Here is a 14,178-nt window from a genome sequence, read left to right as displayed (position 1 = left end):
GATTAAAAAAAACGGTGTTTACTGAAAACCGTATCGCTACATCCAAATATACAAAGGAATATCTTACAGATGAATGGATTGTGTGTTAAATACTTAGCAAAAACAGACATCATATTTAATTTCTAAGTAAAAATACAAAACATTCTATTTCACTGAATGCAGTTTTAATTCTGAATCATACTTAAAAGAATTTTTTTAGAATCTTTCAAAATAATTGACAGAAATAGAATACAACAGTAAACTATATTTCTTACCATTCTTTCGTTGCAACAATTTTGGCTCCATTTTGCTCAGAAGAATACCGGTTACAAGGCAGTATCTCAAACCCACTGTCAGTTGCAAACATTCGTAAATAAATAAATACCTGCAATGAAAGAAAACAGCACTTTTCTGTTACAAGCAAAACAAAAGCAATGAGGAACTTTATATAAAATAATGGAAATCAGTGAACTGCACAAAAAAAAAACCCCACAAAAAATGGATATTGCAAGGGTATGTTGTTTGCTGAAATGCATTTCTGGTTACAAATTTTAGCTATACACATTATGTTAATCTTATTTTTTCAAAGTGATGCGTAGCAAACCTCACATGAACAACATGACTATGCAAAGAGTTTAAAAAAAAATTAAAAGTGGTTCAAATGGCACAAAATTGGCCCAACCAATTAAAATTAATAATTTCTTCTTATAGTCACTGAGTAATCGTATTCAAGAATTCTTCTTAGATCTTTAAAAACCACTGCGACCAAACAATCTACAGGATCCAATTTTATTCTTTCCAGTTTCAGAACTGATATTACAGAAAAGATACCACTTCCATGACAAATTTAGATACTGAATTCAGGGATTGCTGCATCAATTCTTTTTAGTTCAAGTGCAGTTGTATTACTCAAAAAACACTTTGGGAAAACAGAATTTGCTGCCTACTTTTTTGTACATTATTAGATTTGATGCATTTTAAAGTAAGCCAAATTCCTTTTGGTTATATCTGAAAACAATGCACTCATTCTTGAAGGAGTGGGGTTTTTTTGGGGTTTTTTGTTTTGGTTTTTTTAAAGTAAAAAAACACTATGATTTCCTTCTGACTTTGAAAGTCAACAACCTTTATGCTATACATAAAATAGATCTGGGGTGTGAGAAATGGAAGAAGAGGAATAACACTCCCACATAAAGCCCCTGTACCCAAAACAGCTGAGGTATTTTGAGGTAGCAAGGCTCCTCCCTTTTCCTTTACCTTTCTTTGTCACACAGTTTGATTTATAATAGTTGTAAGAAAAAAAAAACAACCCAACACAAACCAAGCAAACAAAAAGGGGTGGGGGGGAACCTTCCAAAGAAGGAAAGAAGTCCTCAAAAATCTTGTCTCCTTAAAGTAGGTCTTCTCTCTTCTGCTTATGACTTAAGCCAAGAGCAAAAAAGCAAATGTGTTTGCCTTTCTAAATGTCTATTAAATAAAAGGCAAAGTAAGTTAACTAAAAAAAAAAACAAACAAACAAACAAAAAAAACCCCAAACAAACAAAAGAGGGGAGCTAGCTGGATTTTATAAAACAAGGGAAGTTTCTGTCAAAAACAAATCAAACAAGTAACATAGAGCAGTGGATTACTTTCCTTTACTACTGCTACATGCCTAAGGAATTTTTACATTTTCTTAGCTTTTCAACCATCTGAAAAAGCACATTAATTACAAATACACCTACATGTTCCTTGAACAACCTTTCCTGCATTTTGTTCTTGTTAAGAAAATAGTGCCGGGCCCAGTCACCTGACGTCAAGGATTTGAAGGCTTTTTCTAAGTGCTCATCTTTCTTGAAACGTTCAATCACCTCTTTCAGTTCATCTTGCCTTCCTTTAATAGGTCGAAATCTGAAATAAAGAATAAAGCTATTCCAGTCCACTGTTATTCATTCTCAATTCTTCCTCACAGTTACTCACAGCATAGAGTCATTTTGATAGTCATTTAACTTCTAGCATAAAGACACTAACCATTACGTACTCAAATCACAGGCCCTCGTTCCTAAGGTAACAGTAGAGATAAGGTAAAGCCAAGCATACTACTTGGAACCTTGAAACACTCTATTCTGCTGAGAAGCACAGTTTATTTATAAAACAAATCTTTGATAAGATTAACCAACACAGAATAATATTTCACCATTTTCAATGCCTATCATTTGGAACTAAGCAGCTAAAGAACTAGTATAATCAAAGTGTTAGTCCTTACTTTCCTAATAAATTTACCACCGTTAAAAGTACATGTGCAAAAAAAAAAATCCAGCAAATAAACTGCATGCTGTTTAGCACCGGTATCAAGGGATCTATGCACAGTTCCCGCTTTTGTAGCTGGGTGTGTGCATGTGTGAGATTTTAAATACACTACATTTTTTAAATAGGGAGCAAAAAACTGGACAGTGCAACTGAAAAGAGTAAGAAATCTCAAAACAGAAAAAATGTGCAACGATCTTGAAGAGTGATTTGAAATAAACTTTTACCCAACCCAAAGCCTTATTATATTGACAAATCCTCTACATGGATTTATGTAGATCACAAACTTAACGTTTGCATTCATATAAAACACACCTCTTAATGACTCCACAAGAAGTATCTATAACAGTAACACACAGCATAGATATTACATCTGTGAAAGTCTTAAGTTCCGGATCTTGAAGAGTGATTTGAAATAAACTTTTACCCAACCCAAAGCCTTATTATATTGACAAATCCTCTACATGGATTTATGTAGATCACAAACTTAACGTTTGCATTCATATAAAACACACCTCTTAATGACTCCACAAGAAGTATCTATAACAGTAACACACAGCATAGATATTACATCTGTGAAAGTCTTAAGTTCCGTAAGTTAGCTATCTATAACAGTAACACACAGCATAGATACTACATCTGTGAAAGACTTAAGTTCCTTAAGTTAGCACAATCATAAGAATTTTTCCCCAAAACACTGGCTATGGGAAATAGGTAGCTGAAAATCACGCATACATAAAATATGAAAATACAACCCTGCACATGAGCAGAGAACTCTGCCTTCTTCCTAAAGCTTGAGATTGAAGAAAAACTATGCTTCATATCTTCAACAGGAAAAAACTGGTTATAGAAAAATACCTGTATGACTGCAAGAAGCAGGAGCTCCATTTCTGAGCTGCAAAACCATCAAGTGGAAGCCAAACTCAATTAGTGATTATGTCAAATCTCTATAAATTGCCTTTGACTGAGCAGATACCCTCATACGCTCCACTTTGGGGTGCTAGCAGGGTGTGTGTACTTTTAAGTGTATGACACACCCCAGGGAACTCTTCAGAAAGATAAAATTTTTCTACGGTCATGAGAAACAGTTTTTTGTAGCTCCTTTCATAACTCATACCTTTTGCTTACACAGCATACAACAAAAGTGTGAAACAAGCTAATGGCTTTGATGAAATCCATAAGACTAAGTCTCATTACTTGTTGCCTGAAGTGTGTTACCACGCTGATTTTATTTTCTCTTACTTAGCAAGTTTTTATTTGATGAGAAAAGTAAAAAAGGGGAAATAAATTCTTGGTGGAAAGAACAACTCCCTCACTGATACCCTGCTTTTTAGATTACCATATCACTTGGCTTATCCTCATCTTAGAAAGCTGAATGGTGCAAATAACTTCTTTTCAGATGACCAAGTAAGATTTGCTTCTTCTATACAACCGGTACGAAGGAAACAAAATACCTTAAGTGTTGCACATCCTAATTTTATTTCACCTTGTAAAATAGTAAGAGTTTAATAATAAATAACTAATAATGATAAGGATTCCATTTTCTTCATTAGAAGTAAAATGCTGTTATTTATGTTCCTGATACAATAAAGACACCCTAACAGCACGATCAGTTCCAGCAGCAGTGCAGGTTATCAGCATTCCCTGCTACTGTTTTCAAACATCTTCTCTATATTCTCCATCTCAAAAACTTCCTTGTAATCTAATGACTACAGAATCTTTTATATCTTTTCTAATATGGCAAAAATCATCAGCATAAACCTGTGAGCTTTCAGAGAAGACAGAGTAAGTAATTCTGAGAAGACATTAGATAAATCTTCTTCTGGCTGGGATAACATCTAACAAGATAGCAAGAGTCAGCCGAGAAGTAGATGCCCACTTAGAACTGTAGTACACACCAAAGTAGTACCAAATCAAATTCTTTATTAAAGAATATACTTATCCTATCTCCCCAAAAATTTAACTGCCTAACAAGCTGCTGAGACTTCATCAAGGAGGAAAACTCCCTTCAGACTACAGTTTACGATTTTTGTTCTGTAGTACAGCAAAGTATCCGATGACTTGCCAGTCAGACACAAGAAGAGTATCTCCCAGTTCTCCCCAAACCAAAAAGACTTCTCCCAGATTTGACAGTTGTAACTCACAGAGCTTCCTGAGACATTAAGGGAATTTGAAATGATAGCAGCTTGAACTGAACCTGACAAGGTTCAGAATAGGACTTGCTCTCATTTTCAGTTTCAATCAGAAACAGTTTTCCTAACAAGGGCTCAACTGTACTTACACTGTGAGAAGTACAAAGCAGGTCAATATGCACAAACATGAAAGGCCAACATTTTGTTTACATCTGTCATGTGCAAACATTACAGGAAGAAAAGCCACAGGATTTGCTGCTAAAATTGGTCGTCAGCTATGTCTATTCTTGTTGGGCTAAATGAACAATTGCCCCCTCCCTTACATTTTGCATTACACGTTGCAAAGCATGATTTTTTTTTTTTTTTTAGCTAAACGAACTGCAGGAGCAAAGACAGGTAGAAAAACCATCACATTCAAAATTGCATTAGCACCTAAGACAGGCAATGTTTGTGCTGACAGACATAATCATACCAGTTTATCATCTGAAGCAGCTTGGTCTAGGCTAGCTAAAGAAAGCAGTATCTCAACAAAACCACCAGTAGGGGTGAAAAAAAAAAAAAAAAGGAAGAACAGGGCAGATGCTAAGCTTAAATAGTGGCTCTCAAGACCTACAAAAAAAGAATCAACACTGCATTTTCTAGCAGCTAGAAGCACATCTTATGCCTGTAAAATGACACTAAGGTCTTTCACAACATACCATTCTCAGAGGCCGACTAGATGTCCACCTGACTAGCTGCCTTCGGTAGCTCAGAACCTGGCCCCAATCCTTTAAAAGCCACCCACATAACCTCCATGGATCACACTCTGCAGGTGTTCCTACAGACTCTTGTCCCAGGCATTCCACAATGCTGGTGGAATTCCTTTAGGTAGCTAGCAGAAACTCATGTAATATCATTCCCGAGAAGCAGAATAGTTAGTGTATGCCCAAGTCTTGAAAAAGCCAAAAAGTCGTCTGGAAACGGGAAGGGGGTGAAAAGATCATAAAAATCCCCAAACATCAGAAGGTCAGATGAATGTTACACTGTATGCCAGGCATTTGAAACCTGAAACAGTAACTGGGTTTTTCAAAGAACACAACTCTCAGCATGCAAGGGTTCAAAAATTAATACCAAGAACCTCCTGAAGCACCTCTATCAAAACGTTGTACTGATATTCTTTATGCAGTGACAAGACAGAGATTAGAGAAGATAAACAGGAATCCAAACAAGCACAAAGTGTCCACAATTACATGGAAAGATGCTGGAAACCACCATCATGATGTCCAGCATTTCACTTCACGGGTTCCCAAACCAATGAAACAGAATGACACTTTGCACTCTGAGTCTGACTTAGTGAGTTGTTCACAGCTCAACAGCACACATAAACTGCACTGAGTATATGAAGTTTATGAGCTAATCCAGAATACTACAACCCAGACAACAGCTTCAGTACTTTCACAGGTGTATCTCCAGATAGACTTTAAGAGCTACCTTCTGATTTGAGACACTGAAGAAGCCAACATGCCAAGAAAGCAGTCAGGTGCACATTAAGGATCTGAGAGTCTGCCAACAGACACTTCACTTCTCCCAGGAGTATCATGAAACAGCAGTCTATTCATTAGTCTTTCCCAGCATCACCCACCAAAAAGCCAATTGGTTTTGAAAAGCAACCTTCAATACTATTATTTTGGTGTTCCAGGGCTTCTTCATTTGCACACAACACCAAAAAAAAAAAAATCTACGCATCTGCTTGAAGAGTCTACATGATTGTTTTTGAGCACCACCATGAAGAGAGCCTGAGAAGACCCCACAGCTAAATGTATATATCGAAACTGAGCCAAATAAACTGGCTTCGGTAAAACAGAAGACTAGTTCAAAGAAGAGAAATAGAGAGATAGAAAGACCACAAAAAACTAACAGAAAAACCCCAGCCAACCCAGTCTATAAACACAGAGTCAATTCAAATCAGAATTGTTCATCCAGACTTCTGGTTTGCTCCTATGAACAGTACCTTTATTAGATTCCAGCATGGAAACTGAACAACACACTGGTGTTTGAGTCTGCTCACATGCACAGACTCCTTGAGCCACCCTACAAACAGCTTTCAGGGGTCAGGTGTCACAGAACATGGAGTCTGCTACAAAACACTCTGTTGTTAAAAGTAAGTTACGAACGAAAAACTCAGCTATCACAGTATCTTTAAAGAAACAACAATAGTCCTTCTTGCAGAACAGAAACTTTTCACACTTCCCTAGGAAACATTTGTTCTTCCCTAATTAACAAGACCCAGAAAAGCTATGGCTATTGCAATTTCAAAATCAGCTAGATGATGATCTTATCCCAGTTAAGGGCAAGCTGAAGTGATCTCAGTAAGGAAGATGCAGGAAAATGGCTTGGGGAAGCAAAGCTCTTTCTGTCTCTCAAGTTTCTCTTACCTCAGGAATACTTAAAGAATCTTGAAACTCCAAGGTATAAAGCCAAAGGTCAGTGAGATGCTTGCCTATAAAGGAAGTTAAAGGAGAGTTTCTGGTAAGTTCAGAAGCACAGTACCTTGCTCAGTCTCAGTCACTGAGAGCAGTGAGTTTGAACAAAAAGGATAAACTGATGCTGCAAGAGATCCAGTATGGAACTCCACATGCTGTACCAGTGCACGACAAGGAGTTATACTTCTAAACCTATTTCTTAACTCCCGGCTAGGGAACATCAAGAAGACTGAATTTATCAAAACATAGCATCCCAGTAGCCTCTTAACAACAGGCACTTTGTCTGGATGATATTTTTATTTAAGTTGCTATGGAAAGACAGCAAGTTACTGTTCAACACAAAAGCTAAAACTGCAAGGCTAACGCTGTTAAGCATTCGAGACAGCATAACAAGAGTTGAAAATCATCTACTTATAACAAGTGGAAGGAGTTTATTTGGTTAACAGATATTTTGTCTTCCCCCCAACCCAACCCTGTAGTATGAGGATCTTCATTAAAAGCTAGTTATAGAAAAATGAACCTGCTCTGTGTTTCATCTCCAGTGTTGTTATCTGGAAAAAACCCCACATTCTTCCAAGGCCAAAGCTCAAAATGGCATTTTTAATGAAGAAAGTAATCCACATTACTTAAATTTCTCCAACTGAAACTATACATGCACCAGTGTGGTCAAAACTCCAGCACAGCCTAGAACAGAAGTAAAGAAAATTCCAACAGCCACATAATTTCACTCTCCTCAATACGGTTAGCAAATAAATGCTTTTTTAAACATAAATATGGGAGACATGAAAAAACCACCAACACTTTTCTTCATTCCTATTCTGACACTCCACATGGTAAATTCTGTTCAGCAGTTACCATGACCACTGGATGCAAGCCACTCCATCTTTTGGAGACATAATACTTTTTACTGAAGTTAAAGGTGCAACTAGAAAAACTCTCTAAGTGTAAGGCGGTGGGTGCTGGTTTGTTTTTTTGAGGGAGCTTGGAGGGCTTTTTTGGTTTTGATTTCTTTTTAAAATAGAAAACATTCAGCAGCAACAAACTCTTAATTCCAATCACTGTGTGATTTTAATGTAATCACATAATCACTGATCACACACAGTGAATGAAGATGACCAGGAGTAAGCTAGAGGACTTACTGAATCCAGATAGCAGCAAAAATTAAAAAAAAAATTAAAAAAAAAATGGAGAAAGGAGCTTTTATACAAAAGTCAAACAAAATAACTTTGGAAAGTACAAAGACACTGAGGTATGAAGATTGCAAAAGCTCCATTCTGAAACAGGGCGTCACTACATAAGAGCTGTGTGCCTCTAACCCAACATCTCTACAGCACCACAAAAGTTCAACTATACAACTACATAACCTTATCCAGCAGAAGCCACGTGACTTGTTCTACCTCCAAACCGCGTTCAAGATTAATACTGAGCCTTTTAACTATTATATTGAAATAAGAAGAGATTCAGCCCAGACCCATGAATACAAGTGACATGGAACTGCTTTGCCTTTTTTGTCTTTATTGCTCACTGGTGACTCTAAGGTACAGAGGGATGAACCCTGTCCAGTTCAGGAACGACTGAGGGCTTACACCAAGGCCAGCAATTGCTCTTGGTGCATTGTTGAGAGAAAGCAGCTCTCCCTACGTCATCCCCAAACACCTCACGTTTGCTATGGAAAAATCTTCAAGCTTGGTCTTTTAGTCTCACATTATCAGACAAAGCCACCCATACACACCCGTTTGTAACTTCACTGAAAGCAGCAATATGGAGTTAAGAAACACTCCTAGATTCTCCTAAAACAGACTACGATGTGTTTGACATCCTAAATCACTTGCAAACTCAGTAAGACATTGGAACTGCTCTCAGTATTCCCAAGCATGATGCTGGCGCCTTAGGGAACTAGGAAACAACAGTGACTGGTAACACCACCAGTATGATCAGGAGTCTAGCTTAAAGATTTAAAGACTAGCACATTGGTACACGAGACAGTAGATTAGCCATTAAGCATGCAACTTCAAGATTCAGCGCCCAGCCTAGGGAAAGGCATATGAAAATAAGAGATGGTAAGACAATCAATTACTCACTTGGCTTTTTACAAGTGTCAGTTTTAATCTCTAGAGTTAGACAACCTTCAATCCAGAAGCAATAGCTTGCAAAATCAGTTTTGTTTTTACAAAAAGGACAGGCACGTAAAACCAAGGAAATACCACTGCCAGGATAGCCTTTGTCACAAAAAAAAAAACAGGTCTGATTTGACAAGATTTGCACAAGAAGCAACCAATCTCTTAGAACAGCTATACTTCACAAGATAATGCTTCCTAACATATGGTTGTGGTTTGGGTTGGTTTTTTTTTTTTTTTAATTAACTGCTAACCTGCTATTTTGTGGAGATAAGAGGTACCAAAGTGGACAGAAGGTCCAAAAACAACCTGCTTTCTCTTGGAAATCCAAGAGGATGAAAAAAAAGTTACTTTCGGGTAAAGCCACTGAAGACATTTCCAGAGCTACATTTTATGCTATCAGCCAAATCCCTAGTGGCAAGAATGTATTTCAGAAGAACACGAGACAAATTCATTGGGGGATCTGACTGTAATGTTTCGAGAACTTGTCTTCAGCTCTTTCAGACATTACTGACTTGACAGCTTGCAGAGCTAATAGCCCAATTCCCAAGATGGAGGGCATTCAGGAACTGCAGGACTTCATGTTTGTTTTTTTTTTTTTTTTTCCTAGGGGCTATAAAAATAATCTTGTCACCACTCTAACATAAGATCACTAATGCAGTATAAAGAAAATGGAAAACGGATGTTCCAACAATAATGCAGATATTTTACTAGAACGTTATGAGTTTTTTTTCCCCTCTAATCAATACACTCTGGGCAAATCAGGAGGTCTTTACAGACTCTTCAACTAAAGGAATGAATGAAGTACAGAAAATGCTTATATAGAAGACACACATACAAAAATACAGACTTGGCTTCCAGAGGTAACGTAGAGTACAACTTCACGGTGTGGTCACTTACACTGGGCTGCTAGTTTCAAAAACACAAGCCTCTCATGTTTCCAACAGCAAAGCGGAATGCTTGTACAGTCACTTCTACAGTATATTTTCAACAAATCAGAACAAGGGAACTGGAGATATTTGCTTGCCATCATAAATGGTTGTTTTAAGTGCACCTCAATACACAAACTATGTAGCTAATATGATTTTATCACAGTGAAGCAGAAGGTGCCCAAACATACACTGTAAATCTTCATTTATACTACAGTCATGTCCTTGGGCACTGGCATCTGCTATTTTGCAAACAGTCTGATCTTTTCATATTTGCTTTTCCCCCACCTTCCCTTAAAGCCATACAACAATAAATTTCAAGGAGCTCTAGAAAGACTACAGCTTACTAGATGGGAGGAAGATCATCTAAGGAACACAGCTACAATAACAAGGAGATGTCATCACTGCACCAAAAAGACAAACAAGAACTATGTTGATGCCTTTATTTTAATTAATTGCCTGCAACAGAAACTCTCTCAATAGGACATTATGAAAGAGGCAAGAAGATGCGTTTCTGGCAGAACTTGTAAACATCATGTATTTCCCATAGTGCTCCCAGATTATTAAATATTGTCCTTGAAGACTGCTTGTAACTGTTCCCTGAGTCTAAGAAAGGAAGAAATACATTACGATAGCCTTTGCAGAGTCTTTTGATTCAAATTAGTATTTTTAGAAGTATTTTGGGTGTTAAAAACCTATCAGCAGAAAACAACATCTATGAAAGTAGCTTCTCAACGATTAAACAATTAATACATCATTTCCTTAACTAAAGGATAAGAATTAACTACCTGTGCATAACCTGTAAACCACGTAACAAAACATAACCTGGAAATTCACATAACAAAACAAAAAAGTTATTTTGAGCATATATATTTAGCTCAATTAACTGCTGGAAATACCAAACCACTCTGAACTGAACTGTAAAGAGTATCTACCTAGACACTGGTTTGGGCACAATGTGCTACTGTAACCAACAGCATGGAGAGAACAGGAAGAACTCAGGCATTTCTCTTAAAGATGGATGTTGCACTCTCCAGTGAAAAAGAAAAATCTCTCCTAAATCTTCACAGTTACTAGGACCACACTGCTGCAATTTCATGTGCAACTCATGCTGTTAGGTTATACCAGCATGTTACATGACACCACCAATTAATCTAGCAGACATTTTTGAAGCAATCAGCTTGTTACACATACAAAAATCTACTTAACTGATACTCTGGTTATGTGATCATAATGCACAGGTAAACTGTTCTTCTTTAAAAATAGCCACAGCAACAGTTTGAAGGGTGGAGCAGCCTGTTTCCCATGATGTGCTGCCTGGAAACCCCAGCTCTTATGACCGTACAGTACTAAGCACACAACTCCTGTCCTTGGAAACTTATAATTTATATATAGCTTCTCCATTAAGCTAGCAATGCAGATCTTGTATGCAAATTAAAGCTTAGAGATATATTAGAATACACTTCTAATCAGTGGTATGTCTGTAGAACAAGAGGAAGCATGCAACAACTACACCCTCAGACCATGCTGAATTTAGACCATAAGTATTCAGACAGGTGCGTAACAGTGCAAAAGCATGTGCAATTCTGGTAAGCAAGTTCCCAGTGTGCACACTGATTTATTTTATACACATAGACAAGTCTGAGTAGCATTCCTTCAGCATGGGTCTGACACAACTTAAGATCAAGTGGCTCCAACACTGAAGTGCTCACGAACTATAGATTTCTTGTGATGTCACAAGAGTAAAAAAACAAAAAAAACACCCAGGCACATGAAATAAACAGGAAAGTCCCCAAACACTAACACACTAACTTCTGTCTTTGAAATATTTCAAACTACTAATGGTTTAGAACTTACGTTAATTAACTGTTTCACTGTTTAATCTAGGAACAGTGTCTATTAACAACCTGTTCTACAGCATAAACACACGAGGGCTGATAGAACAATCTACGATAACGTCACAAATGCACGTTGCTACAGAGCTCCAAGTTCCAGTCTCACATGCAACACCATTTTAAAGGCAGAAGCTACTCCCAAATTGCCATTTTTTCAAACTTTCATAAACATGCAAGAAATTCCACATTTTTTATCTGATTACATCAACTAGAAAGACTAAGTTTTTTTCTAGAAAAATAAAGGCAAGTTACCTAGTATTCATTTTATGTGTCTGAAAACCTAAATAGGGATCAAGAACCAAACTAGTTGCTAGGTCATCGTTTTCACACAGTTCCTTGGCAGACATTCCAGAGGAAGGCACATAACGACTTTGGCCCTCAAATCCTGAAGCACTGCTACCTGCAAATAAGAGAGCATAAGTTAGATATCATTTAAGGAATGTTATAAAGCCCAGCTATTCTTGGGGACAGACAGACACAGGTTAGAGAAAAAAAAATATGTAACAATTAAGGAAGATGATAAAATATCTGAAGAAGCAGGAGCACAGTTAATTTTTCACTCTTGCTTTTGTTTATTTACGTAGCGGCCAATGGAGAAAGTATTTTAGAATACGTTGTATGGGTGTCTTTAATTTTGGTTTCATTCTCTTTCCCTCCCCAACCACAAGCATCTTTCCAGATTACACAGTTCAGTCATTCCTACCTCTAAAATTTCTGACTTATAAACGTGATGAAGCCACGAAAATTTCAAAACTGATTTTCCCAAAATCCAAACAAAGCTAAATAAAACTTACTCTGAATTTGTGTTTAGTCCTCCATGCCAGACCAATAGCAAAAATTAAAATCCACGTTCCTTAAAACTGTTTCACTGTGGCTATTGACACGTGACTTCATTCAAATTGGGGTTTACTTCTACATGTGCATTCACTACAAGTTGGGCTAGTAATTCTAATTATGTTATCCATTTCCGATCACTCTAGTTCTCACTTAGGGCCAATCACATACGTTATTCTTAAACCAGTTCAAAATTAATTTACATCCAGTTATTCTCACTTAACTTTTAAACTGATCTGAAGAGAACTATATTCCTGCAGTGAGTTGTCACATCCAACAAATACAAACATAATTAATATTTCTGATAGCTACATGCTGAATACAGACTTCCTTCATGAAGTAAGACAAGACAGGAGCTTGACTTGCAAATTGATAGATGAATCACATACAGCACTAAGCTGCATAAACATGTACGTACATCTGCTTGATCTTCTCTCAACTCCATTTTTGCCTGTCTTCGGATTCTCCTTTCCTGCATGCTGCAATTTGGTCTGATTCTGCGCATGATCATTAGACGACCTGCTTCCACTTCTCCTGCCATTCACCACCATGTTCTTGGATTCTCCCAGCCACTTCATTCCCACAGACAATCTGACTCAGTTGCATTTAGTCACTTTTCAAAAGGCTGGAGAAGTAGATGAATAATTTCAGTTCCAATTCCTACTGGAAGCAAAACATCAACATGATTAGAACTTACTGGGAAACTGTTTCCAAGACACAGATTTTAACAAAAAGAAAAAAAAAAAAACCACAAAACCAAAAAGCAGGGGTGTGGGGACAATGGCGATCTGCATTTACATTAGAAAGAACAAAAAGCAGTTCTTTAGCACTAGTACAGGGAACTGTTGCAAATACAGATATCCACAGGTGAGCTCTTGTCCTACAATTTACAACCACACCTAGAAACAAAGATGGAATTCCAAAGCTGATAAATTGCTAAGGACAACTCACTGTTAAGAGCCAGACTATACACACATATATACCTATGTATTTATATAGGCGTGCATACACATCAATAAATACACACACAGCTATGTGACTCCAAAACCAGAGTATTTTCAAAATACACACCCAATTAAGATTATAATTCCTAATAAATAAAACCTGCAACCTGTTCAGAACACTACAGCAGACAATTATTTTACAAACATCCTCCAAGAACTAAAGATGAACACAGTCAAAAAAAGGAAAAAGAAAAAAAACTTCAATCAGAAAAACTGACAACATGTTTGGAATGGGGGTGGGGGAAAGATGTTAAATCTTTATTTTAAAATAAGCATTCAAAACCCTCAATAATGATCTAGAGGATCCAGGCTACTATTTTTAGTGTTCCACCTACCAAAAAAACCAGACACAACACATGTGTCTCAACAGGCCAGTAATAAGGGGGGTCACAAGCAGAGCTGAAATTTTACAGTACATAAACAGCCAAAGCACATGCTACTTTTTGCATAAATAAGAAAGCTTTTTATGCATAAATAAGAAAGCTACTTAAGCTTTTGCACACAGTTGTGCCTCACTCTGTACAATTTGCAGGAAAAAAAATCTGC

At 37.1% G+C, this 14,178-nt stretch overlaps 1 protein-coding gene across 2 annotated transcripts; it reads right to left on the bottom strand.

Annotated features, from left to right (window-relative positions):
* Nucleotides 1–228: 228 nt before the first annotated feature.
* Nucleotides 229–13,290, bottom strand: LOC104464971 (histone-lysine N-methyltransferase SUV420H1-like). 2 transcript variants are annotated; one of them, XM_010077852.1, is made up of 4 exons: nucleotides 13,047–13,290; nucleotides 12,047–12,194; nucleotides 1,824–1,863; nucleotides 229–364 (listed from the first exon to the last, which is right to left on the bottom strand). In XM_010077852.1, exons 1-4 carry the CDS (start codon nucleotides 13,204–13,206, stop codon nucleotides 251–253), a joined length of 462 nt encoding a protein of 153 aa, XP_010076154.1. In that variant the 5' UTR covers nucleotides 13,207–13,290; the 3' UTR covers nucleotides 229–250. The 2 variants fall into 2 exon arrangements, with proteins under 2 accessions (XP_010076154.1, XP_010076153.1); XM_010077851.1 differs by having other exon boundaries at nucleotides 243–364; nucleotides 1,698–1,863; nucleotides 13,047–13,206.
* Nucleotides 13,291–14,178: the final 888 nt, after the last annotated feature.

Source organism: Pterocles gutturalis, unplaced genomic scaffold, assembly GCF_000699245.1.
Source record: "Pterocles gutturalis isolate BGI_N339 unplaced genomic scaffold, ASM69924v1 scaffold14803, whole genome shotgun sequence".
Taxonomy (NCBI): Eukaryota; Metazoa; Chordata; class Aves; order Pterocliformes; family Pteroclidae; genus Pterocles; species Pterocles gutturalis.
This window is presented reverse-complemented; position numbering and strand designations above follow the sequence as displayed.